This window comes from Ascidiella aspersa, chromosome 8 (genome assembly GCF_963924565.1).
Source record: "Ascidiella aspersa chromosome 8, kaAscAspe10.2, whole genome shotgun sequence".
In the NCBI taxonomy this organism is placed as follows: Eukaryota; Metazoa; Chordata; class Ascidiacea; order Phlebobranchia; family Ascidiidae; genus Ascidiella; species Ascidiella aspersa.
In genome coordinates this window covers 26,159,366-26,183,678 of record NC_139454.1, presented here as the reverse complement: position 1 = coordinate 26,183,678, position 24,313 = coordinate 26,159,366, and the positions used below count along the sequence as shown (strand labels likewise).

The 24,313-nt window shown below is 37.3% G+C and overlaps 4 protein-coding genes across 9 annotated transcripts in view; 1 reads left to right on the top strand and 3 right to left on the bottom strand.

Moving 5' to 3' along the window:
• Window positions 1-140: 140 nt before the first annotated feature.
• Window positions 141-590, bottom strand: LOC146137098 (transmembrane protein 186-like). The gene has a single exon (XM_083396328.1). The coding sequence runs from the start codon at window positions 588-590 to the stop codon at window positions 141-143; it is 450 nt and encodes a 149-aa protein (XP_083252454.1).
• Window positions 591-935: 345 nt separating this feature from the next.
• On the bottom strand, window positions 936-1,695 carry LOC146137097 (nucleoside diphosphate kinase B-like). Its single transcript, XM_083394953.1, has one exon. It carries the CDS (start codon window positions 1,643-1,645, stop codon window positions 1,124-1,126), a length of 522 nt encoding a protein of 173 aa, XP_083251079.1. The 5' UTR covers window positions 1,646-1,695; the 3' UTR covers window positions 936-1,123.
• A 638-nt stretch (window positions 1,696-2,333) lies between these two features.
• Window positions 2,334-10,451, top strand: LOC146137096 (uncharacterized). Its single transcript, XM_083396327.1, has 16 exons — window positions 2,334-2,437; window positions 2,696-2,752; window positions 3,797-4,009; window positions 4,078-4,155; window positions 4,386-4,671; window positions 4,784-4,897; window positions 4,982-5,088; window positions 5,416-5,469; window positions 6,116-6,272; window positions 6,538-6,591; window positions 6,661-6,755; window positions 7,519-7,620; window positions 8,133-8,214; window positions 8,719-8,841; window positions 9,170-9,295; window positions 9,933-10,451. Exons 1-16 carry the CDS (start codon window positions 2,360-2,362, stop codon window positions 9,998-10,000), a joined length of 1,794 nt encoding a protein of 597 aa, XP_083252453.1. The 5' UTR covers window positions 2,334-2,359; the 3' UTR covers window positions 10,001-10,451.
• Window positions 10,452-11,854: 1,403 nt separating this feature from the next.
• Window positions 11,855-24,313, bottom strand: part of LOC146137095 (MOB kinase activator 2-like) — a 51,666-nt gene continuing 39,207 nt past the window's right edge. For 4 of the 6 annotated variants that reach the window (XM_083396018.1, XM_083396013.1, XM_083396014.1 and 1 more), the window contains exons 2-5: window positions 22,857-23,008; window positions 14,660-14,756; window positions 14,080-14,204; window positions 11,855-13,928 (exon numbers count right to left, since the gene is read on the bottom strand). In XM_083396018.1, the coding sequence (XP_083252144.1) occupies window positions 13,522-13,928; window positions 14,080-14,204; window positions 14,660-14,756; window positions 22,857-23,008 (781 nt within the window). In that variant the 3' untranslated portion in view covers window positions 11,855-13,521. The remainder of the gene's footprint in view (window positions 13,929-14,079; window positions 14,205-14,659; window positions 14,757-22,856; window positions 23,009-24,313) is intronic. The other 2 variants (XM_083396017.1, XM_083396016.1) reach the window with 1 other exon arrangement.

Below are 24,313 nucleotides of genomic sequence, written 5' to 3'. Positions count from 1 at the left end.
CATTTTTCGGGTCCTACATTTTACAGTTTCGATTTTTCCAAGACCAGTTAAACACGTGTAATATATTGCGGTAAATATGAAGGTTTAGTGAATAACTGAAGAAAATAAGTATTGAATATTTTCGTAAGTTCGAGATGGATTCATTTCTTTCCCAATACTTTTAATTGATCAAGTGCAACTTTCCCAAACACTTTTTTGAAAGCCCTCGATTCAGTTATCTGGCCGTAGCGAAGGCTTAAAAAGTAAAACTCGTCTGTATCGTTTAGATTTAGTTTCACCAACGGCTTCACGTAGTTTTGCTCCGGGTTGTCCATAAGTTTAATCGACTTAAGTGGCAGAATTACGTCTTTTCGTTGTGCCCAGAATGTAAGGTAGGCAACCTTAACTGTGTCATCGACCTCGTTCAACCACATACTGCCCACAAGCCTCCGAGTAACATAAGCGAAGTAAAACAATGTGGCTGTTGCAAAACTTCCGGCCAATGCGAACGCGTTCGCTTCTTCCAGGGGAATGTAGTCCAATGCTAACGGGCTGCTGACGTAAAGTATTGGCGTCGCAATGACGAGGAACGCAGTTTGGTAGAGCTTCATTTTCGACAAAGCTCTGATGGGGATTATGGAAGGGCATCGGTAAAACTGCTTGAAATTGCTGTTATCTGCTTTGGGTAATTGTTTTTCTGATTTATGCTGCAGTTGACAACAACTGGAGTGCAAAATTCGATGGTGGATATTGTTAAGTAAAGATTTGCTAACTTTCAGTTGTAATCCTAATTTTAGGCAGCTCATTTTTTCAACCCTGGCCTGAAAACATAATATCCCATTAACCATTATTAACTGTTCTGGTGTTGACATCAAGGTTAATTTACTTTTAAAATACTGCACTGATAACATATTCAAAAACCCTGCATTAATTTCTTTCAAAAAAGCACAATAAAGTGATAGACAACTTTGAATTTATAAGAAAATGATAAATCGTGAACTATAGCAGTACAGGTTTATGCTTGCTTTGAAACACAAATAAAATATAACAACAACAGCACGATTATTTTAGTAGAGAGAAATTCGCAAAATTTACCTAACATAACTTTGTGAATAACGATATGCTGGCGTTAAAACGGTGGGACTTAGTTTCCCTCGTAAACCCAAGATTCCTGGCAGCTTTTGTAGTTGCTCAATTCCTGCTCGGTGAACCAGAGCGCGATTTCTTTGTTGGCCGACTCGACCGAATCGGAACCATGGCAGATGTTGCGGCCCACTTGGACGCAGAAGTCGCCCCTGATGGTTCCCGGCTGAGAATCCTTGGGGTTGGTCTCACCGAGCATTTTCCGGCCGGTCAAAACAACGCCCTCACCTTCCCAAACCATCGCGACCACTGGCCCGGAAGCCATGTAGCTCACCAAACCGGGGAAAAACGGCTTCTTGGAAAGGTCGGCGTAGTGGAGCTTCAAATGGTCCACACTGGCCGTTTGCATTTTCATGGCCACAAGTTTGAATCCTTTTTCTTCAAATCGTTGAATGATCTTTCCAACAAGTCCACGTTGGACGCCATCTGGCTTGATTGCGATAAAGCTGCGCTCCATTGTTGTTTCTTGGTTGCTGGGTTCACCTTTGACGAGCCGGGAAAATAAGGACAGCAGAGAGATCATACAGCTGCTACAAATCAATCCACTTGAAGACTTGAACACGTGGATCGAATTTTAACTGATCCTTTATCCTTCAGTCTGTTTACATCCGTACCAGTGCAGTTTGCTTTTTTCTTTTAATTAATTTTAAAAATCAATCACAAAAGATGATGAGCAACATTCTAAACAAACTTAACTTAATATTTCAACTTAAACTTAAATATATAAATCTAAACTGAAATCACACTATTTTATTCAAGATAGTAATACATTATTAATACTCTCTTCATTTCAGTCTTTCTAAAAGTCAGTTGCTCGTTCAACGGGATTTGTTTTTGTAAATGATTTTTTCCTTGCAGTATTTCCTTGTGAAATAATTTTAAATTCAATAGGTGGTATGAAAATATATTGTTTTATATTTTTTTTCCAAACAAATTAAATATTCCTAACATAAACATCTTACAAGTTCACGTTTGTGTCAAACGCATCGAATCGTGACGACGTCACGGTTGGTTAACTGCTGCAAAAACAGATGTTTTGCTTCTTTCAAGTATAAAGTTGAAAGTTATTGTAAATAGGGATAAATTATGTTGTTACTATTGTAACTGGAATGTGTTCAAAGATAATTTCCCATTGCTGGGTATTGTTAGTCGCTTTGTCTTTGGCTGGTGCTCTGAAATATGTTTGTTAAGCTTCTTTTTTCGTCCTTAGAGTTAGCTTATTTAAATAGACTGAAACATGTCCGACCATGACGAGAAATTACAGATAGTCAACAGATATTTGTCACGATTAGACCCAGACATTGACCCTAGAAAGGTGAGTTATGTATAATTACTGTTGTTATATTTATTTCTTAAAAATGAATGTTAAAGCCAAATAGGTCGAGTAGAATGTGATTAACAGATAATGAAATAAGTGCGTATAAAAACTAAGAATGTCGATTTACTCCTGTTGGACTTTGACATTCGTTTTTAAGCTACATTATAGATCGGTGCGTAGCGTTTCTTTCTACTATACATATTATCAGTTAAGTAAAAAGCAAGTTTGTAATGTTCGCTGTTTTTTTTTTTGCAGATCCAACGAGCCCTTCAAAAACTTAATGAGGTTGAAATGACCCTTCAAATTCTGCAGGTTTACCAATTAATTTTATTTGTAAACCATCTTGAATTTAAAGATTTGCTCTGGTTGTAATTTGTATTTTGTTTAGCTAATCATTTCTTTTTGTAAAGTGGAATGTAGTCTTTAAATGCAACAATTATATTGGCTTTATTGTACCTGCTCATCGCATGAATAATTAACACATTGTTTATCATAAACAGCCCATTGTTACATCACAAACTGTGCACACACTAAAACAAAAACTAGTCAAATGACTACCCTAAGAGGGTTAAGTCTAATTTAAACATTAACAGGTTTTCAAAACTATTTTCAGTTTGGTTTTTGTATATCATTGTTTTTAATTCCCTAACAGACAAAAACAACTTTTTAGCTTTGGTCTAGAAACCTACCACTTTTTTACAGCAACAAAACGATTTGTCAAATTTGAAATTGCAATAAATAAATGAATATTGAGGAATAAAAATATTACTTGGGAATATAACGCTAATTATAAATAAAACTACAAATACAGCTTAGACTATTTAACCTGAAAATATGTTTGATAACAAAGCCTAATCTTTTTATGTAACCCTAATCTTCGTGGTTTAAGGAAAACAACCTAAATATCTAACAAGCACTCAGCGCATCGGCTGTCGCAACAATATCATTACAACACTGTTTTTTAAGCATTGCCATAATAAAGTGGTTCTCAACCGGTATGCTGCGGCACTCTAGGGTGCCGTTCTTAACGCTCAAGGGTACCGAGAGATATTTCAAATTCTTTGGGATTCCAATTTTTGCTATATATTGGCAAGATTTTTGATGAAAAATTGAAAAGGTTGTTTCAACCTTGTTGCACAGTTGACGTGCTGTTTAAATCTTGTTCATTGTAAAATTACAGTTGCCCATTCAGCAAAAATACGAGCAAGGGTGCCGCGAACTGTTTATAATTTCCCAAGCACTAGTTCGCACCCTAGCCCAAATAAGGTTAGCAATATAAATCCCGGACAAACATGTGGTAGGATTGTAGAGCAGCGCCAACTTTTATATAAATATAAACCAGTGATTTTTTTACAGGACACCGGTGTTGGCAAAATCGTCAACAACTTGAGGAAACATGACGAGGTTGGGAAGTTTGCCAAGCAACTTGTCACCTCATGGAAGTCTTTGTTGAGCGAAAAGCCAAAAAGTAACTCAAAAAAGATCAAGTATGAGGTTGAGACCGAGTCTACGAACAATGACGAATATGATCCAACCGAAAACTGGGAGATGAAAAACCAAGAGCAGAAGGTTTCGATTGATCAAAATTTTGTTAATGTTTTTTTGTTGGTAATTTTTTTGATTAAGTTATATTTTAGAAAAAGAGAGAGAGCTATTCTCCAGAAAGTGACAAAAGTGATGCGTATGATCCAACTCAAAACTGGAAAATGGAGGAGGTAAATAAAAGCCCTTCTATTGTTGTAATAATTATTGCACTGAAGTGGTTATTGATAAAAAAAACAAGGTTTATGGGAAGCCATCACAATTATAAAGTTGAGGTTAATGGCTTTGAGATTCAACATCAGACTATTGATAGTTTTTGAAAGGCTCCAATAACACATGCTTTGTTCTAAAATTAATTTAAATTATTGTAAAGACTGTTATTATCTGTAAATTAAAAAACTAGAAAAGTGAGGAGGTTGAGGCCTATTCACCGGAGCCAGCTTACGACGATGGATACGTACCAAGTAACAACTCCCACCGCGATGATTCTGATGAGGACATTAACAACGGACACAACGCTCCTTCCGTACAATCCACTACACTTTACACAAAGGGTGACGGTCGTAAATCAAAAAACAACGCACAATTGGAAGATAACCGCCGAACTCAACGACTTGACGACCGGCCTAGAGTTAAAAACCATAAATCTAATTCACAACAAATCGATAAAAAGAAAAAGTACAGACCAGGTTCGCTAAAAAAAGTTTTGGTACACTTTTTTAGATAAACTTTATTTTTTTAATAATTTTTTGGTTTTTAAGCGTTTTTGTAAATATGAAAAGAATATACTTGTGTGTTTAGACAAGCAAGAAAGCAGACCCACAGTTGACCAACAGCAAGAAGTTTCGAAAAAAAGAAAAAGTGATTCCGATATCCCTTCAAAACCAAAAAAGTCAAAAACGAAAAAGGAAAAATGTATGATAGGCTGTCTTATATATATTACGTTTTATTCTGAATCATATTCAAACAACATATAATTTTATTTCATGCATTATACAGCGTCATCGAGTAACATGTCGTTTGAAGATTTCATGACAATGGACACTTCAAAAAAAGCAAAAAAGAAAAAGAAAATACCAAATGTTGCCAGCACAAGTGGGCTGTTGGTAAGAACACTTAAAACTGAAGTTAAAGTCCGGTTTCACAAATGTCTGTCTTGTAACTATATCTGCATTGTTTAAATCACAACCAGAGCTGACATATCAGACTTATTTTTAAGTTTTGTCCTTATTTTTAAGGTTTACTTTTTACAAACTTCTTAGTTTTTCTAAAAAATGGAACTTTCTTCTGTATTTTGTTGGATTTTTAACAAAAAAGAAAATTGTAAATGCAATATATTTTTTTTCAAGAGATCTTCACACAAAGCATTATTTTTAAATGTTTTTTTATCTTTCTGAATCTGTTGTTAAACTTATTTTTCAATGCTTTTTTAGAATGGAACATCTCCAAGCAAACCAAAAGTTGAACTCCACCTTCCACAAGTACAAGTAAGTTAAACTATTAGCTTACATAATTTGACTTTTGGACCACAAGATAACATAACGAAGCTAGACAGTACAATGTTTCTCAACCTTTAAGCCGCACCTCAAAATCGGTTGGCGTGTGGTTGGGTCACCGTAGAAAGTTCATTATGCTTAAAATTATTGAAAGTTGTGAGCAAAATTTCACCAAAAATCGAAAGGAAAATACAAAGACACGACCAGGATTTTTTTTAAGGTTTGGTTTGGGTGACCGGTAAGTAGTTTTAAGAGACCGCAAGTGTTTCATTTAAATACCAGAAAGTTGCAAGTCCAAAATTTGGGAAACCGCTGGAGAAATTTGGAGGACCGTTTCGGTCCCCCAAAACACCTTAAAAAAAACACTGGACATGACTCTTATTAATTACATTCAAACTCATTTATGCTAATGCCCTATTTGTGTTTAGTTCACTTTTGGCGTACGATGAGTTGAGAGAATATAATTTGTGCCCCGATGCGGTGTTATACTTACAATCTCACATCTATAGTATTTGGGTCGACGCGAAAAGGGGCTGAAAAACACTAAGACAGCATAATGTATAATATTAAGCATAGCATTTCAAATAGTAATGCACAAACAACGTAGCTTTCCTTAACCCAAACTTTTACCAAACAGCCGACATATCGCCCCCTACCTTCTCACAACGCGACACCTGACCCACAAGGACCCACCTTAGACCAGATGACCGACCAGATGGCTGCTGCGCTGCACACACAGAGAAGCAAGGCGAAAATGCAAATCTACTCAGGCCAGAAAACTTCAATACTGCCAAGTATGATTATGGGTTTCAGTGTATTAACCCTTGCTACGTTTTTTAGGCTAGTTTTAAATGCGTTTATTTGCCATTGACATAAAGTTTTTTTTCGCTTTACGATACAATTTAAACTTTAAGTCTCTGGCTTTCTAATAATATGGAATTATTGTTGGCCAGTGCAAGTCTAAAGTCACCCATCCTTAAAGCATATACAGTACACGTGTACCAGTTTGTAGTATAACTTGTTTGACTAATAACCTTTTTAACTTAATTATTTTTTCAGAAATGATGTCCTTATATAGTCAGTGCATGAGAGTGCTATTGAATAACATCGACAGTAAGTACAATTGTTTTGGACTTTTACTAATTTTTCGCCTGTTCATTAAATTCTGCTTACGTTGTTCAGAGCTTGACGCAATCGGAGTACCTTATGACATCATAAAGCCCGTGCTTGAAAAATGCACAGCTGAGCAACTTTACAGGCTTGAAGATGTGAACCAAGTGAGCTAACTTTGTAAACCTTGAGTAGTAGGAACATGTTTTTAGGCATATGGAAATTGGTGATAAATTTCACAGTCCTACATTAATTATAAAGTCGCGAAATGCTAAGCTAGGGAAAATCGTCACTTATTTAGTAAGCTCACACCTATCGAGGCGCCTAAACATAATTAGGTGATTGAGTAAGGTGTAGTTTGCCCCTGGACATATATTTGTTTTGTGTTATCAAGGCTTAAGTAGTCATTAAATAAATCGCACTATATTTCATAGCCAACTGTCAGAAACGAATCCAGGGTGTGGGGAGCTGTATTCTCACATATTTTAACTTGTAAATGCAACTAATGTAGCCCGGGGGCGCTGTGCGTCTTACAAGTTTGGCAAGTTAAACTGTATACAGAAGCATTGTTGCTCTGCACGTGAGTATTTTCCGCCTTTTCAACGAAATAAATAACGTAACAAAAAAATATATCACGTTCTTGTGCTTCATGACGTCACGTTTTGGCTTAACTTTGTGACGCCATCCCTAAAAATGTCATGCCCTTAAAACAAAAATCCAGGTTCCGCCCCTGCCAGCATCTAATTACCGCTGGAACACCAAAACCAACTGTTTTCAACAGAGTAAGGTTTATCTGCGAAATAATCCACTCTACTAAAGATTTTTTTCGATTTTGTAATTTTCTTTCATTTTCATAGCTGGATGGCTTAATAGTTTGTTGGATTTGCCAAAAAGTGTAAAACCCGATGGTATTTTTTACTTTTTATTCAGTACTTGTTGGATGATACAGACGAGCTTTGGCAGAAGCTAACCAACCAAGATTTCCGCGGAAAGCGACCGGACGAGATGGAATCATGGAGGGAGCTGTACCTGGTGATTATAACCTGTGGTCGACTTTTTAATAGGGATGTTCGATAATGTCGGATCGAAGCCGATACACGATACCAACCTGGTATCGATACTCGTCCGATACTTGGGTGGTATCTGTGCTGGTCCGATATCAAATTACTTAAGTATTTTATCTGTGCGATTTTAACTGAATCAATTTTTCAGAACAATAAACTAAAGAGTAACTCAACTTTTTTACAAAGATATTTTTGTTTTAGTCAAACAAATATATTTTTTATTTCTAAATTTTGCCAACTGTGTTTTATAATGCATCAGCCATCGCAGACTCACCGAATCCGTCGCTTAATAATACAAGCAAGTCAGGCTAGTAGAACAACTCACCTGCGGTAAGGTTCGAACTCACGACCTCCAATGTTTATTAAATAACTTAATTTTGAAGCGGGTTTGATCGGTCGTACATTTTACCCAAGACGTCGGTTATCGGAATAAAGCAACAAGTATAGGACACACAGTTAATTGTTGAACATTATGTTCAGAGACTCCACGACGCCCGTGAGGAAAAGTTGGCTCGGCTCACGCAATCAATCCAAGCAAAAGTTGTCAAGTCAAAACCCCTGGGTAAGAAAATCAACTAAAAACACAAAACACCAGGAGCATAATGAATGGAGGTTGTAGTCGTAGAATGAATATCAAAGCCCATACAGAAGTAGGTAGCATTTTGAACGTTTCGAATAACTCTTTATGCATTTTTAACATCAAGATCTCTCAAGGATTAATTTGCGCTATTCGAAAAACAGTAAACTATAGGTGTACAAGTCATTACAACCAAGAGACCTCGACTCTATCACAAACTGTTAATTCTCAGCTGTAGACAGAAGACACCTATATTTTGTGGATGTTTGAGAAGTTCAATAGATCGCTTCGACTCATAAAAACGCATTGAACAATACTGATTAGTAATTGCAACATGGTTATCAAATAGCCCGACCTTCAAATTTAACATCATCTTGATTTAAACATCATCTTGATTAAGACGTTTCGATACGAACTTGTATCATCATCAGTTAGTGTTACAGCAACATTACAGATTCGTGCATAGTGTAACCATTTTTTTTTCACCAGCAAAGCGAACGAAGCTGGCCTACGTTGGAATAGGGGAGGCCAAAGCCCCCCGGAATGTGCTTCGCGCGCAGATGAAGTACGGAACAGCTGGCAAGAAGTACAACGACACTCCGTCGGCTAGCGGTAAGCAACTGTGTTATTCAATAATATCTAAAGCGTGCAGGGTTCCAATGTTAAACGCAAGTAGCATAACCTGGGTTTATGTCTATTAATCACCGTGTTATATTACTTCTACCACATTACACTGTCTTGACGGTTATAATTTTTAAACTATTTTTCAATTAAAATTGTACCATAAATCATCTACAAATTTGAATCCAATATTTTACGGAAAACCTTTTCACAGGTTGCATGAATATGTTTTGCCAAGGACTTTTGTTTTCTTGAAGCTGACAATCTTTTTAACATGTATGATGTTGTTCGTGTATTCTAACGAGCATTGTGTTCACAGCAGCACCAACCGCTTCGTCCTTGCGCCAACGAACTACCGAGATGCGACTTTCTGTCCCTGTAGGAAGCATAACGGCTGCGAGCGTGGATGGACACAGTTCATCGAGGACGCCAAGCAAGAAAGCGCGTGAGTAAATCATTGGGGCGCCATAAATTCTTGGGGTGCCTTTCAATTCATTTACGTATTGAAAAGTCTTGAAAACCCTTTGTTTGTTTAATTTATGTTATGCCCAGCTTAAGGTATGTATTTAGAAAGTGCTGTTGGGAAAGCGAACTATTTATTTTATATTAAACGTGACATTTTTGTTTTGTTTTCGAATTATATCAAAAATAACTTAGCTCTAAGAGCATCCCAATTTTAGGTCTTTAGCCTGCAACTTTTATCTGAAAAGTCTTTAAGTTTTTCATAAAATTAATATTTTTTCGCATAATTTTGTGGCAACCTGATTCACAACTCTAATATCACAATCTTGGACGACAAAACCAAAATGAAATGTTATTAATAAGTGACCTGTGACCTCATAGCTAGAACTCTTGAGTGATCAACTGCTTCTTCCTGTATTAATAAATCGGCCAGTTTTAAACCACGCCGACTATTGACGACTAACAACTATGGGTTGTAAAAGGGTGATTGTACTGATTAAATGTTTCAGAAAACCTCGAAAAAGACAATGACTTGTAAGTTTACATATCAACGTATTACACCGTTAGCTTCCATCAGGCAATCCAACCAGACGATTAATTCAAAATATACATTTTTCCAGCTCCCCGAATCGCCCCAATGATGGCGAAAACACTTAAGAGTATAAATAAGCTGCGAATGAAGAGATAGCGGCTCGCCAGCTGGCCAACTCCTTCCTAAACATCTTCTTTATTCATCTGCAACCAAACTTTGTGGTACAACTCAAATCAGCAAAATTTCTGCCTCTTTTTTATTTAAAAGTTCGAAGAATTTTACCGCCTTACATGTTGCACGTATTATTGCCAGCAAGCCTTTATTGACCTTTTAAAAACGCAAAAAACACAGATTAATAAGTTCTTTGCAAACTTATTAATAAAACTAGTATTTTTCTCTTTAGTTGCTTATTTCTATTCAATGTTTTTAAACTCGATTTAAATATATGAAAGACAACAAAATGTGTTTCTTTTTGCGATTTAACATTTGAGCTCGTTGCATTTGGTTTGAACTTTACCCTTACCTTGCTTTTATTTCATTGATATTTATTATTGGTTAGTTGCGATGCGTTCAACGTTGCAATAAGTTGCGTTAATAAAGTGGTGGTACGAAATCTTTGATCGAATAAAGCAGGATATTTGACATTTTATTCCGATATTTTGGACAAAAGTATTGCGATCTGATATCAAATGACGTCATTACCATCCTCAAACAAGCAAAGTTGATGAAAAGGTATTTTTAGGTGTTTAAGCTACGCTTTGCTTGGCGTTAAGAAGTTTATTTACCTCTAGTTTTTTTACCAACTACTTTTATATAAATTAACTTTTCAATAGAATGACTGCTTTGGAAAATCATTTCTATGCCCTCTATCATTCTTTATCGATAGCAGTGCTTGTCTCTCTAAAAATATGTAATATTTTGTTGATTTAATGCTTTAAATATATCAGCAGGGTAAGCGAATATAGAAAATCCTACTTCACTGTTTAAGTGTTGATAAACACGTAACATCACAAATACCTAACTTTTTTGTTTTGCAACTAAAAACAATCCAACTTTTTCTCTCAGGTCGAAAATACGAGAGAGCATGCAAATGACGCAACAGTGCAGTAACTAAAAACAATGATGTTGCCATAAACTAAAAAGTACCAATTAGAGAAGCATAACAACACACTGGTAGACGATAAAGAATCAATAGGCTGCTGTAGGCTAATTTCGAATTAGCAGTTAATCTGAACTCCGAAAGTGGGATACCAATGTCTACAACCGGCACATGTTTGTCTGCCCCCTTAACTGATGTGGATATTTTGATTGATAGCTTATTTAACCCCTGAAACGAGGAAATTTACTGCAGGTTAAGAAAGGTTGCTCTAGCCGGCAGCCACTTTTAGTGGTCCGCGAGTTACTTTTGAATAGCTTAGTTTCATGAAGTAGTTGTGGGCCGCGTGATGGCCGTGCGTTTATTGAACTTTATTTTAAAAATTGGTGTGTCATATAATTTTTTAAATTTGCTCAGCTTGGAAAGGCCAACGTGCCAAATGTGGTCCTAAAGCCTGTCGAACTATAGTTTTTGCCAACTTAAACTGTATGTAATTGAATTTTTTTTATATTCTTTGTTTTATGGTATGTTTTACATTATGATATGTCAATGTTTTCGGCACCAAGACGCCATGTTATATTTTACCTTAAAATCAAATAACCTCAATCCGCTACTTTTTCGTAGTGGGCCTTCAATAGCTCTGAAAAGGGTACTTTGGGCCGCGACAAAAAGTTTGCCGACCACTGCTCTAGCCATTACGCTCCACAATTTAAATAGTATTTGTCGGAATAATTCGATGCTTTAACAAATGTTATGCTCTGTGCAAAATCCTAATTTCCCGGTTAAAGTTGCAACTAGCACCGAAGGGTCCAACTCGAATCGCCAGGAATTGTGCAGAAACCAAACAATCTTGTGTATGTTCGGTTGCTTCTATTCAACCTTGAGCTTAACACTATAAACCACTTTGCCTTCAAGCACAGACTACTTTGGCTGATAAGACAGTACACTTTTTATTATTAGTATTACTTGGCGTGAAAAGATAAAGAGAAAAGATAATAAAGGATCGAAACAAATAAGACAACAATGGACGCCGCGCGTTCCAAAACAATAATAATAATATTAATAATAATTAAATAAACAACTTCAGAAAAGACAGGTGCCATGTGACTAGCTGGCCACTCTATTGCGCTGCTTGAAAGTGCAAGGTTCAAGGTCAAGTTGGACGGAACAAGGTACCTCGGGAGGGGAATCACCGCTGGCCGGGCTTTGAAGAGGGGAATTCCCGCGCTAGAGACAAGAGTGTCGGCGGCGATTTTTTGCGGAAGCGGGAATTACAGAATTGCACACGAGCTTCGCTTCATAGAAATCTTGCCGCGAGGAAGGTTCCGGTGCTTTCGCGAGCAAAGTAAAACAAGCGGGCGTAAAAACAACGTAAAAAGTCGGTTTGGCGCCAGAAAGCCTCAGTTTGAACAAATTGCAAGTTGGACGACAACTTTGTTACTCGAAGCTTCGAAATGTTTGTGATTTACAGTAATGTGTATTTACTCTTGCAGAGAAGCTAGGTTGATTAACATTTGCATCAAACCTTTACTTTCGCCACGGACCAGTAACATAAGCGACCCAATAAATAAACGCACATCGTTATTCCAATTGCCAGCCTTTGACCAAGAGTAACCTCTAATCGTTCGGGTTCACTCCAGGTCACCGGGAAGTTCATACAGTGAAGCAAGTTGAACACAAACACATATTTCAGCGCATCATCGCAGGGAAAGTCCCTTTCTCAGCGCTGTCTCTCAACTAATGACGTCACTACTTAATCGGGGATTCCCCCGAAACGTACCCGGCTTTTGCATAGTTTATTCCGCGTGGTGGCGCCAGTAAGCGACTTAAGCAATTGGTTAAAATTTTATGGAAAAGTAGATTTGATTAACATTTTGTAAAATCGCTTTTTGTTAAATAAATAGAAAAAATGCATTTAAATTCGCAAAAATTCATTTATTTAATGCGTTCTTGATTGAAGAACGAAAGTTAATCGACCTTCAACCAACATCAGGTCATTTTCACGAAGAACAAATTCAACGCAAATCCCTTTCAATAAAAAATAAATCGCCGCTGTCGCCACTAGGGGCGCCACACGCTCACTTCACGCTTGACTGACCTCGGCAAATCGGGGGAAACCCCTTTGCGGGAAAAGCTAAAACAAACGAATCCAGTAAAAATCTAAAGCTACAGACAATTGTGGGCTCTGGGCGAACCTAAGTCGTTACAGCGAAACCGGGAAAATAGACAGCTGGTGTTTTTCAAATTACAACCGGTTTGTGTTGCTTTTGTTCGAAAGGAAAGGTTTTTCCAAATATGATTTTTTAAAATTGATAAACACTTACTGTCACAATCTCCCGGTTCCGAAAATATTCATAATAATTAAAAAATAAAGAGAAATAATAAGGATAAAAATAAACGAGAGACTTTTCCGCGCCGATCCGTAGCACCACGGTAGCGAGAAAGAACAGCGGCAGAATATCCGGGGTTGTGTGGCAAGACTGCGCATGCGCGGACGCTCCCCTCTCCTCTCTCCTGGCCGGGGAGCGCTGCGCCATTGTTCCGAGGGTCGGGGGTTCGAGTCCCGGCTCGGGATCCACGATCAACCGCAATCCTGGAGCGACGAAAATCTCAGCGAAGCGGCTCCATTACCTCGACCAGCGCTCACCAACTGTTGGAAGTTGTTCTGCTGCTGGAACTGCGGGCCGCTCGGGCTGGCAGGCGATGACGTCACTGCTGATGACGTCAGCAGCGCGTTGTCGGCAGGCGTGTTTGTGACGTCAAGCATGACGTCGACCAGGTCGTCGAGGCTCGCTGTTTCCTTGCGGTCCACGAGGTCAAACTCGCGCACGAATAGAGTGAAGTGCTTGAAGACCAGGTTAAGGTAAGTGTGAAGTTCGAGTTGGCGTAATCGGGCGAAGTGAGCGTAGTAGAGGTGCGAGATCACGTGGAAGAAGAAGCGGAGCATCTTGCGGATCTCAGAGTAGAAGCTCTCAGTGAAGGTTTGCGCTGGAAATGGAATGGAATGAGTTTTTGCATGTTATAATACTTTTTGAAGCATATTGCTTGAGGTTGTAGTTGGACATAGAATGAATATTAGAGCCTATATAGAAGTAAAAGTACAATATACATGAACACAAAGTTTTTACTAGCTTCTCACCGTATTTAGTGGGGAATAGGTCCTGGTTGCTGACCCGCTTCTGGCAGTAAGTCATCACATAATCGATGTACTGGGGAGCTGTGCACTTGAGCTTCTTCCCTCGTTCCTCGATCCACGTGTATTGTCTGCACAAGTGAATAAGTTGGTTGGAAATTACTTGGATTACTAATGCTTAATGAAAGTCAAAGCCAAATAGGTCAAGTAAATCGACATCATCTTGATAAAGAAAGGTACCACATAATTTGATGTTTTTGAAAAATTTCATTGCTTGAAATCAATCAGTTTGGGCACCAACCTCATTTACTCTTCGGAATAACTATTTAAGTACACGGCTTATTAATGGTCAAATGTTAGTGTTTGCTAAAGCCATTCAGACCTAAATAATATCTATTATAATACATATTATCCGAAAAGGCAATTTTCAAAGTATACGAGAAAATTAGAATATTTTATTGGCAAGACATTTTTAGTTGCACCAAAATTAGCTTAAGAGTTTCTAAAATAAAACATATAAACTAACGGTCAACTTGATATTAACTTATATATATCGCAGAAGTAGTAACTTGTGTTATAGACTTACGTTTGGCAAGGTCCTTGCATGAGCGGACATGACTCGGCTGTGCAGAACTCCGACACCGTTCCGTACAAGAGGTTCACGTTGTGGAAGAGGGATATTGCTGTAAACGACAACACATTAGCTAATATAAAATGGAGCAAAAAGTAGTTTTTATTTTTATTTTTATTTTTCTTAATTATTTTTATTTATTTATTCTTTTTGTAAGTTTGATCTGAATTTTGTTATCAGAAGTTTAAGAATTTATGACTAGAAATGATAATAATAATTTGAGTTTAAAAGTATAGAAAATGGAAGGCTAACCTAAAAAAATATTGCAAATGCAAGTTTAGTTTAAAAATCTATGGGAAAATAATCGTTGAATTTCCTTCAGTTAAACTTGAAATAATTTTTTTCTGTAAACAAATACGTTAACAAATGTATGGACGAACATAGAGTTCATTAAACCGAGTTAATTGGGCGCAGATCAGCAATATTAAGTTCCAGTTATATTAGGTATTAAACACCAGGCGGCGAGATTACGCGCAATTTCGTTCAAACGCTGGTAGTAAGTATGCCAGCTATTATTAGACCCAATACTGGCGAAAGTATGGAGTTGTAAAGTAGCAATAAAGCCACGGTGGACAGAAGGTTGTTGTCAGGATCGTAAATGTTGGTTGCTGCTTCGCCAGATGTTTTTGTGTGGGCAATAAAAGCAACTATTGATTCACTATTGTTCGTTTCTAATAAACTTGGGTGGATTCCACGTGATTCGTAGGATGATTAAATTTATTTCTGGAATAAGATCGTTTCGCGGCATAAGGTTGAATGTGGGTTTGTGCTTTTACTACTTTTTACGTTTAACTTAATTAAAAGGCAAAATATTTTCACAAAATCATTTGAAATGTTCGTTTAGCGCAAAAAGAAACTATTTAATGGAATTTTAAAAAGAAAAACAGCAATTACAGGGTTTGTAATAAAATAATTTTTACAAAAAAAATTAAAAGGCATTTAAAATTTAAGACAATTTATTATTTATTTTTACAAAACTTAAAATTGGATCCTAGAAAAAAACGTACAAATGCCATGGTTAACCTTTTTGAAACAAAATTGAAATTTTAAGATTTTCGAAGACTTTGCCGCAATCTCTAAAATAGTTTTTCAAAAGATTTTTTCCTATTACCAACGAGAACTTTAATATAGAGTTTGCAAAACATCTGAAAACGTGTAGCGTTTGACAATGCCATTATTTGCGAAGTTCTGTGAGTCAACAATCGTGTCATTGTGACGCATTAAACAAACAGATTACTACGTCAACATAAAAACTCTCGAATAATGTTTGTCGACATAAAGCAAATAGAACGACAAACAAGTGATCAGTATTTGTACAAAAAACATATGCGAAAAAATTGCCAAAATGAAAAAAAAAATATAAATTACGATTGCTATGGTCGCCCTCTATTGATCAAGCTAAAAGAGTGAAACGTGCCCTAATAATAATAATCTACCCAAAAGTTGATTAATTAAGTTCAAACATAAAGATCTTATTCTCTTGCAGCGACACGCCCACGCCACGCCAGGTCCCTGTCCTTAAAATGTGTTTTCGGAGCAAAAGTCGTTAAGAGTTTATGATGGGCGTCGGTGGATTGCGCCACAATGGCAGCTTATTGTGACGCCACAACTATTCCAAGCGGATGTCGTCATAATGCCACAGCGGTCGGAAGCTGTTTCGTCACTTCCGGTTGCAAATGAAAATGTCATGTGACGGGAAATTAAATTTGGCGTAAGGTTTAGCCCAAGGCTGGAATATATCTTGGACGCAAACTGATATAATATTATAATAAAGATGGCGCCAAACAAAGCTTTTATTTTTAAATTCAAGTTTAAAAAAAGACCCTAATTTAACAGCAAGCGATTTGGTAAAAATGTGACTTTTACAATGCATGGAAAAGTTTAGGTAAGTTATTCCACGAGATGGAGATTAAATTTAAATTTAAAATCCTTTTTTTGTATTTTTACGCCACCGACAAGCCCCGCCCCTTTCCCGCCCACAAAGCAGCACATCGTGTGAAATATCGGGCGTGTCCCGATCAAACATATCGGCGCCACTTTCGCGTCCCGACAACCTGGCAGCAAACTTCCCAGGGATTAAGGTTTCATGTGATGACGTCACTACTGAATGGACCCATAGAAACCTTACACCAACGAAACCGAGAGATGAAAGGTTGGAAGGGATACAAGGGAAAGCGGTGGTAAATAAAATTCCGCAAGTATGAAGAGAAGTATAAGGTTTCAGGCGAAGTATCTCCCAGAGCTGATGTGCTTTCCCGATGCAACAATACAAAGGGTTACCAAACGTATTGATGAAATAAATTCAAAGACATTCAAAGATTATTGGGAAACTTGATCTTTTTTCAAAGACAAAATATTGCATAATAGCTGGAGGTTTTAGTTAGACGAAGAATGAATATCAAATCTCATACAAAAACAGGCAGCATTTTGTAAACATCCGAATATACCTCTATTCTTTCTTAACATGATTGGAAAATCTTTTCCAAATATGTTTGAAAGAAATGTCATAGGTGTCAAAGACGTGATATTTGATCACTCGACGCTGAATGTGATTGCAAAACAACACAGTAGAAATTCCATGCTCAGCGGAAGAACAAACTGCTTAAAAGTTTGTTTCACTACGGAACTTTGTAAACACAATTATTAAGCTAAACATAAAATACATCCAAAGATTATTTGGAAACTTTAAAAGAACTTTTAAATAACTAAATCAATTCAAAGACCTTTTAAGATTTTATGAGAACCCTAGATGAGCTTACAAGCTTTTCGTCATAATAGATTGGAATGCGTGATCGAGCGTTCGCGTGTGTTACGTCACAAAGCACGTCTGGATCTTGCGTGGCGCGGTGTCCGGAATGCGATAAGGCAATTATGTCACTTATGTGGTGTAATGCTTAATTGGTGACCCCGACGCTTTGCATGCCGCGACACGACAGCTGCTTGCAACCAACCAATGCATTAGGGTTCTACAGCAGAGGGGAGCAAACTTTGTGCCAGTATTCCTCTTTTTATTAAGATTCATCTCAAATACTTTTTGTTGTTGTAAGAAAACAGTAGATAGAATAAATTAAAAAAAAATGTCTGTGTTAAAGTAAATTCGTGTTGCATTTCTGCAAGAAATTCGATGTATTATTGTATCATCTGTTGGGTATTGTGTGCCCCATGTTATCGTCCAATGAATGTGTCACCATATTTTAAAATATTTTTTAATAAATTTACTACAATATAATTTTTATTACCGTTTTTCATATTTTTTTTAACAAATAATATATATTTTTGTTTACTAAATTTTAATATCTTTGCAAGAGTCGTTAATAATCAGAAACTATTGGGAAAGACGCCGATTAAAACCTCCACTTTATACAGATGTTATTGATTCATAAACTGTATTTCACCTGTTACGACCAGTGACATGTCCTTTTAGCAAAATACATGTGACGTTCCATGTGATCATTTATCACGTGTAGTCATGCCCGGCAAACTTATGCTAAGCATGTGTCACTTGGTCAAACACCGGACGACAGCGCTGAGTGATGGGTTTCCTGGGATTGTGACGTAAAAAACGTTAATTGTTGACGTGGACTCGTTAAGAACGGCTGAACAATGGATGTTGTTTCTGGCAATTCGTGATGGGGTTTAATAACAGTTCAAACTTTTGTGATTTAAACAGCGAAGAATCACAGAAGTTAGGCTGGCATGAAAGTCCTTTGTATTGATAGTTTTGCAAAATGCCTCCTTTGTCTAAAGAAGCCCGTTTAATTTAAGTTTCATTGTGTTAAGGTCATCACAACCATTTTGTGAAGGTCAATCATAATCGAAGCACAGACAAGAATAAGCTGGGCGTTGCTACCTAAGAGTCGTGTGGAGTTCACCCTTGTGAATTAAAGCTATAGCGACTGCACTATTTCAATAGGGCAGTAAAATCTTTATACATTACAAGATTTTAATTAAAAACGCTGCTAAAAAGTTTTTATGCTTACATAATGACGCCGAATGTCCAGACACATTGAGATTTTCACAAACCGTAAAGATATTAGAATATCAAAGCTCATACAGAGGTAGGTATTATTTTGACCTTTCGAAAATATTTTTATTTATTTTTAACAAACAAGATTTATTCGAAACGTTCAAAATGCTGCCTATTCCTGTACGTAATTTGGTATTTTTACTACAACCTCCAGCCATTTGCTCCAACGTAAAGTTATTGTTTGATCAGCTTTCAATCTCTGTGTTCATAAGCAACTGCGGTAAAACTTTCCGGTCATATCAACAAAGAGTTGAGAGCAATGGCTTTATACGAGGGCTGGTGGCTTAGGGAAGCATTTTACATCGTATTTGTGAAGCACTTCCAATGTGCGGTGTTGAAACGTGATAAATTTCTCCTAGTTGTTCTTCCCAGTGTTCACTATAGAGTTATTGCCAACGTGTTGCTCCGAAAAACCGTTTGTCACTCGTTGTAAATGGCGACACACAAAAGGTATTCCTCAAGAATACCACCTTATTGTCGTTAAATCAATAAAAAAATGACTCCTAGCCTTAAAGGAGTTGAAAAATCACAAGGGTGGGTTGAAAATAGCTTAAAGTTGCTTGTTATTTATTTGGTTCAATTTTGAATAACGAGGATTGGCGTTCTAATGTTCTGACAAATAGTTAAGATCAATGAACAGCGCCACTACTTTGGAGACAACATTAGGCTGTGTTATCATTCAATGCTGTGTCTACAACGTGAATTGGCTGCAAATGCACACGTTCTGTGAGAAGTAGATAAGCGAAATTTAATGGAAAATATCCCATTGTTGACGCCACATTTTATCCATTGTCAGGACATTGTGTGGTCATAATGGATTTGGCGGGCGCCGCGGGAATCGTAGATGCGCGATAAGAAATTCACAGAAGCTTGCTCGGGATGTCGCATCAATCATCTCACACAATAATACGCAATCCGCAAGGATGTCTGCACTAGCGGGATAAAATTAGGTCAAAGCTAAGGTTTTAAATCGTAGGATAAATTTAAGAGAACGCCAAATATAAAATAAATATTTTGGAAAATTTTTTAAGACGCAGTTCATAAAAAAATGCCAAATATTATTTGGTTAATTTTCATTTTTTTAATATTCCATGGGTTTGGGTAATAGCTTGGCTAGAAGGAATAGGGTTATTTCAAGAGGAAAAGTTATCACGAATTTTGAAGGAATGAGTTTGCATTTCTCATCTGTGCTTCGCGATTTGGAAAAAAGTTAAAGGTTACTCAACAGGTTTGGATTTCACCTTTTTTTGGCGAGTCTGTGATTTTTGTCACGAATTGTTGGGAAACTGGGCAAGTGCTTAGACGTTCAGTCGTGCTTGACCCAGGGGTAACCGCTTTAACCCAGCGTCGCCCCAAAAGTCAACCCACGCTTCACCCACACCCTTCACGCGGGTGGGGTTACGCAAATATCGAGCCAAGGAGCGGTCTAGGGGGATTTTGGATTCTTGGGTAAGGTGTTTTTTCACGTTTAGTTGGATTATTCTTATTGGAGTTTTTTTACAAGCAATATTTATGCTTTTCAATAGAAGTTTTTTATTGTATTTCCTGAACATTATTCTCAATATAAATTAGAGTTAAACCGTGGTTTATTCTTTAAACATTGTGCGTAATAGGTTAGGTATAATCGCTTTAGAATATGTTTTGTGACTTGAAAACCTGCCCGCATAAAGTCGCACGATTGTGAAACGTACCATCATCATATTCTTTTGCATTTTTTCCTTACTAGAAATGTATTCAGTTTCATATATTGCTGCTGATGAGTTTATTGTGTAGGTCCACAAGTGTTGAGATTTTGATGTACGACCAATTCCATTTAAATGAATACAACTTATAAGTTACAACATAAGGTTAAATCATTTAGTAGGGCTAGGACATAGCTTCATTTTAAATCTCATCAACGATGGCCAGAAGTTTCAAAATATAATAACCTTATAAAGCGACCTGTATTGGGGAACATTTGCAATTGGAGGCTTTCCTAGATTCGTTTCACTACCTCCGACTTAATTTAACATCACTGGAGCGAATCATTTGCGCAGCAAACGAGTTTTTGGACAAAAGTTTGCTGGGTGTGGTTGTAACTGGCACACAGCGCCTTTCACGGCAAAACTAAAGATTTCCTTTGGAAATGATCCTAGACTGGGTTCACTTATCGCGTATTTGGGGCGGCTGGGTCATAAAAGGTTATGTTTTGGGGTAATTTAGGGTGGGGGTTGCTAAATATAATGGGGCTTCCTGAATATTTTGGCGGGAAATGTGGTTTCCTGTTAAGAATAAAGCTCGTTTGTTACGTAATAATGTCATGATGATGTCCCCAAGTCGTTGGTTAAACGTGTTTCTCAAGTAGGTGACACATACGTTCAAATGCTCCCTACTTCTGGGCTTTGATATTCATTATACGTCCAACTACAACCTCCAGTCATTATCTTGGATTGATTCGAAACATTCACAAAATGCTTCCTACTAGGGGTTCGATATTTATTCTACGTCGAAGTCATCGCTTAAAGATAAAAGTTACTTATGTTAACAATTTATTTGTGGAGTGAAAATTTTGTGTAGAAAGTAAATTTTATTCGAGCTATTTCAAAGATGTCTAAGACCATTATTTTTAACATTGCACAATTTGTTTTTTAGCAAGGAACCTGTTTGCATAGAAGAGTTCTTTCTGTGCAGTTTGAAACCTGAAGCCACATTCCCCGGCATAATTCGAGATGATGATTTGGTTGTAGCAACAACTTGTAAAGAATAGCTTGTTTACCGCCATAACAAAAGATCGACCAACAGTACGAACTTAATAAGAAGTGTGAAGTTACACCCCAACAATGCAAGGACGCTTCAAAGGTCGATTCAAAGTCGCAAAGGTACTCAACAAAAAGTGGAAACTGCTCTTAAGGCTGTGATAAGAAAAAATAAAAAAAGCCTTAAAAAGCTTCAAATCCCGATTCCAGAAAACTTAGTTCAGTTTTTGTACTAACTTTGACGTCATATTTGGCGTACCCCCCAAACATTCAACTGGGGGTGCAGCAACAAAATTGATTTCTCCCCCCCCAAAAGAAAAAAACTTCGTACAGAAGTCAAAAATCGATACTCAAAAATATCACTTTTGTGTGGAGATAAGAACAACAACGAGGTCCAAGGCTTTGGTTGAGTTTAAATGAAGTTGTTTAATAAACCTGAATTTAACAAAACTTTTAACTTAACCTATATTACGTCATAATGCGAAGGAACAATCAATAACTATGGCGGTGTTTGTGATGCAACCATCGGAGCCATGGAGGGTAAAAAGGTTAATTGTGAGTTTTGGCTTATCATAATCTCCCCCCCCCCCCCCAATTTTCAGCGGGGGTGCAGGGTTTTAGTTTTAGTCAAGCCCCAGGGGAGACCGAAACCCCCAGAACGAAAAAAGACTCCCTGGTACGCCGAGACACAAACAAGTCTCCCAGAGGATCAGAATCCACGAGGGAGAAGTTTCGCTGTAAACAACCTTCGCCTCAAGTCTACACGCGACGATGGAACTGGTTTCTCCCGCTCTATTGTCTATCGCGTCTGGTCCATTGTTGCGTAACAAGGGGCAGCGGAGATCGCCTTTCAGCGTTGAAGCGAGACGGGGGGTTGTGTTTGTGCAAGATGACGGTAAATAAGTGGGTTGCTGGGGCTACAGTGTCCTGGGGAATTTATTTACAACAACCTTTGTGTTTCGGGGACAAGTGAGTGAATAGAAGAAGCAGGATCACATTTGTCTCGCACCAAAGTAGTTTTTGCAACTCGTTACTTTATATTTGTTTATTTTCTGGACAACTTTTTTTCAAAACTTTGTTTTGCGTTTAAGAAAGTATGAATCTTTATTTTATGTTTTCGTAAATCAGAAATTTGTAGTGCTTTAAGTTTACTTCATTTCTAATTTAATATGAAAAAGTAAAAAAAAAAAAAAAATTGAGTTGTTAAATGTTTCATCCGGGCACTATACACATAAGAAAAAATCCAACGCTCATTTAGACCTTCTTAATTTACTCAGGACCCTTCGTTGATCGAGTCTGTTAATTGCACACCAAATACCAAGAAATACATCTGCGAACCACACACAAACACACACCTCACTGGTAGATGATGAATACAAACGTTACTCACTGTGTGTCGCCACCCACTCCCTCCTGTCCATCTTCGCTGGCATCCTTACAACATTCATCAGCTCGAATGTTGGCTTCTGCTGGCACAAGTCAGCCTCAAGGTAAGGCTTCTTCTCCTCGATAACCGGCTTTTTTTCGTTTTTCTTCCCTTTCCTTAAAAAGTAAACGAAAGATATTTAAAATTTAGATTTTTTGGGAATTTTAGGAGTTTGGGATTAGGAAAGGTTTGGAAAAAAATGAATCTTTTTTGTTTTAAAGATTTTTTTGCTGTCTTTTTTGTTTTGAAAAATTAATTTAACTGTGCTCAGGCTTAATCTTTTTTCTATTTTTCTTATATATTTTGTGTTTAATATCTGCATTGCAATTCCTCAAATCCAACAAGGCAATCGCCAAAAAACAAATTCAAAATAGTTTCAAACCTGAAAAACGCACGTCGAAAAATTAGCAGCAAAAATAACGGAATCCGTTTTGATATTCTTATACAATGCGTAATTATTTTTTTGTTTAATATCTGTATTTCGCAGTGTCTGTGTAACAGGGCTAACGACAATTTAATGTTGCGTGTTGACAAAATTTTCCGAACAAATCCATACGATACGAAACATGGATTTTATGTCGGGTTTGTAAATCATGAGTAAAAAACACCCTTCTTTGAAGCAGATGAACTGTAGCTTGTAGGTAAACAAGCCATCAGGGGTAAGCGTGCGATTTTTATTAGAATGCAAATATTTTAGAAAATCTTTCGTCAAAAAAGACAGGGACGCTTGGTTGAGCAGAAATAAAAATCAATGTTTATAACTGTGAAGCAGTCGAACGTAGGAAAACACAGAGGCGTAAAAACGCAAAACTGGCGGTAAACAGGTCGATTTAAACGCGGATGACAGCGGGGTTTGCAAAGTGGCCAGGGCACAACACAACTTCCCACCCACACATGAAGCAAGAGCTTTTCAGCAAGCATTACGTGAGCGGATGTTACGCACAGGTGGCAGGGAGGCATTACACAATCTTCCTACTCTAACCCGACACTAGTAAGCTGAACACAGGAAGCACAACGCACTAACCCACACTTGGTGAGCTGCTATTCTGTGGACCAACTTAGAATGACATAACCCTGGTTTTAAAGTGGATATTGGGGAAGCTACGAATGAAAAAGGGGTCTTTCAAATGCAACGCCTTTCTGTTCAGCTTCTGTGGACTGATAAAACCGCAAGAATTGATTACACCGGCTTAACGTTGGCGAATGTTATGTTACGTTGCTATTGTGTGGGGCAGAATTGCACTTAGAGGTTGTCATAATTTGCCTTTAATAAAGATATTTAAAGCATTTCTTGTTCCCAATGAAATTTTATTCAGTGCCTTCTCACAACGTTGAACATGAATAGAGATAATCGAAACGTTTGAAATGCTACCTACTTCTGTATGGGCAAAATAATTTATCAAATAAGCAAACTAAACAAA

Coding starts and splice junctions, on each gene's coding strand:
- LOC146137098 (XM_083396328.1), bottom strand. CDS start 590: ATGAAGCTCTACCAAACTGCGTTCCTCGTCATTGCGACGCCAATACTT.
- LOC146137097 (XM_083394953.1), bottom strand. CDS start 1,645: ATGATCTCTCTGCTGTCCTTATTTTCCCGGCTCGTCAAAGGTGAACCC.
- LOC146137096 (XM_083396327.1), top strand. CDS start 2,360: ATGTCCGACCATGACGAGAAATTACAGATAGTCAACAGATATTTGTCA. Junction 4,010..4,077: donor TGAAAAACCAAGAGCAGAAG/GTTTCGATTGAT, acceptor GTTATATTTTAG/AAAAAGAGAGAGAGCTATTC. Junction 6,592..6,660: donor GCTATTGAATAACATCGACA/GTAAGTACAATT, acceptor TACGTTGTTCAG/AGCTTGACGCAATCGGAGTA.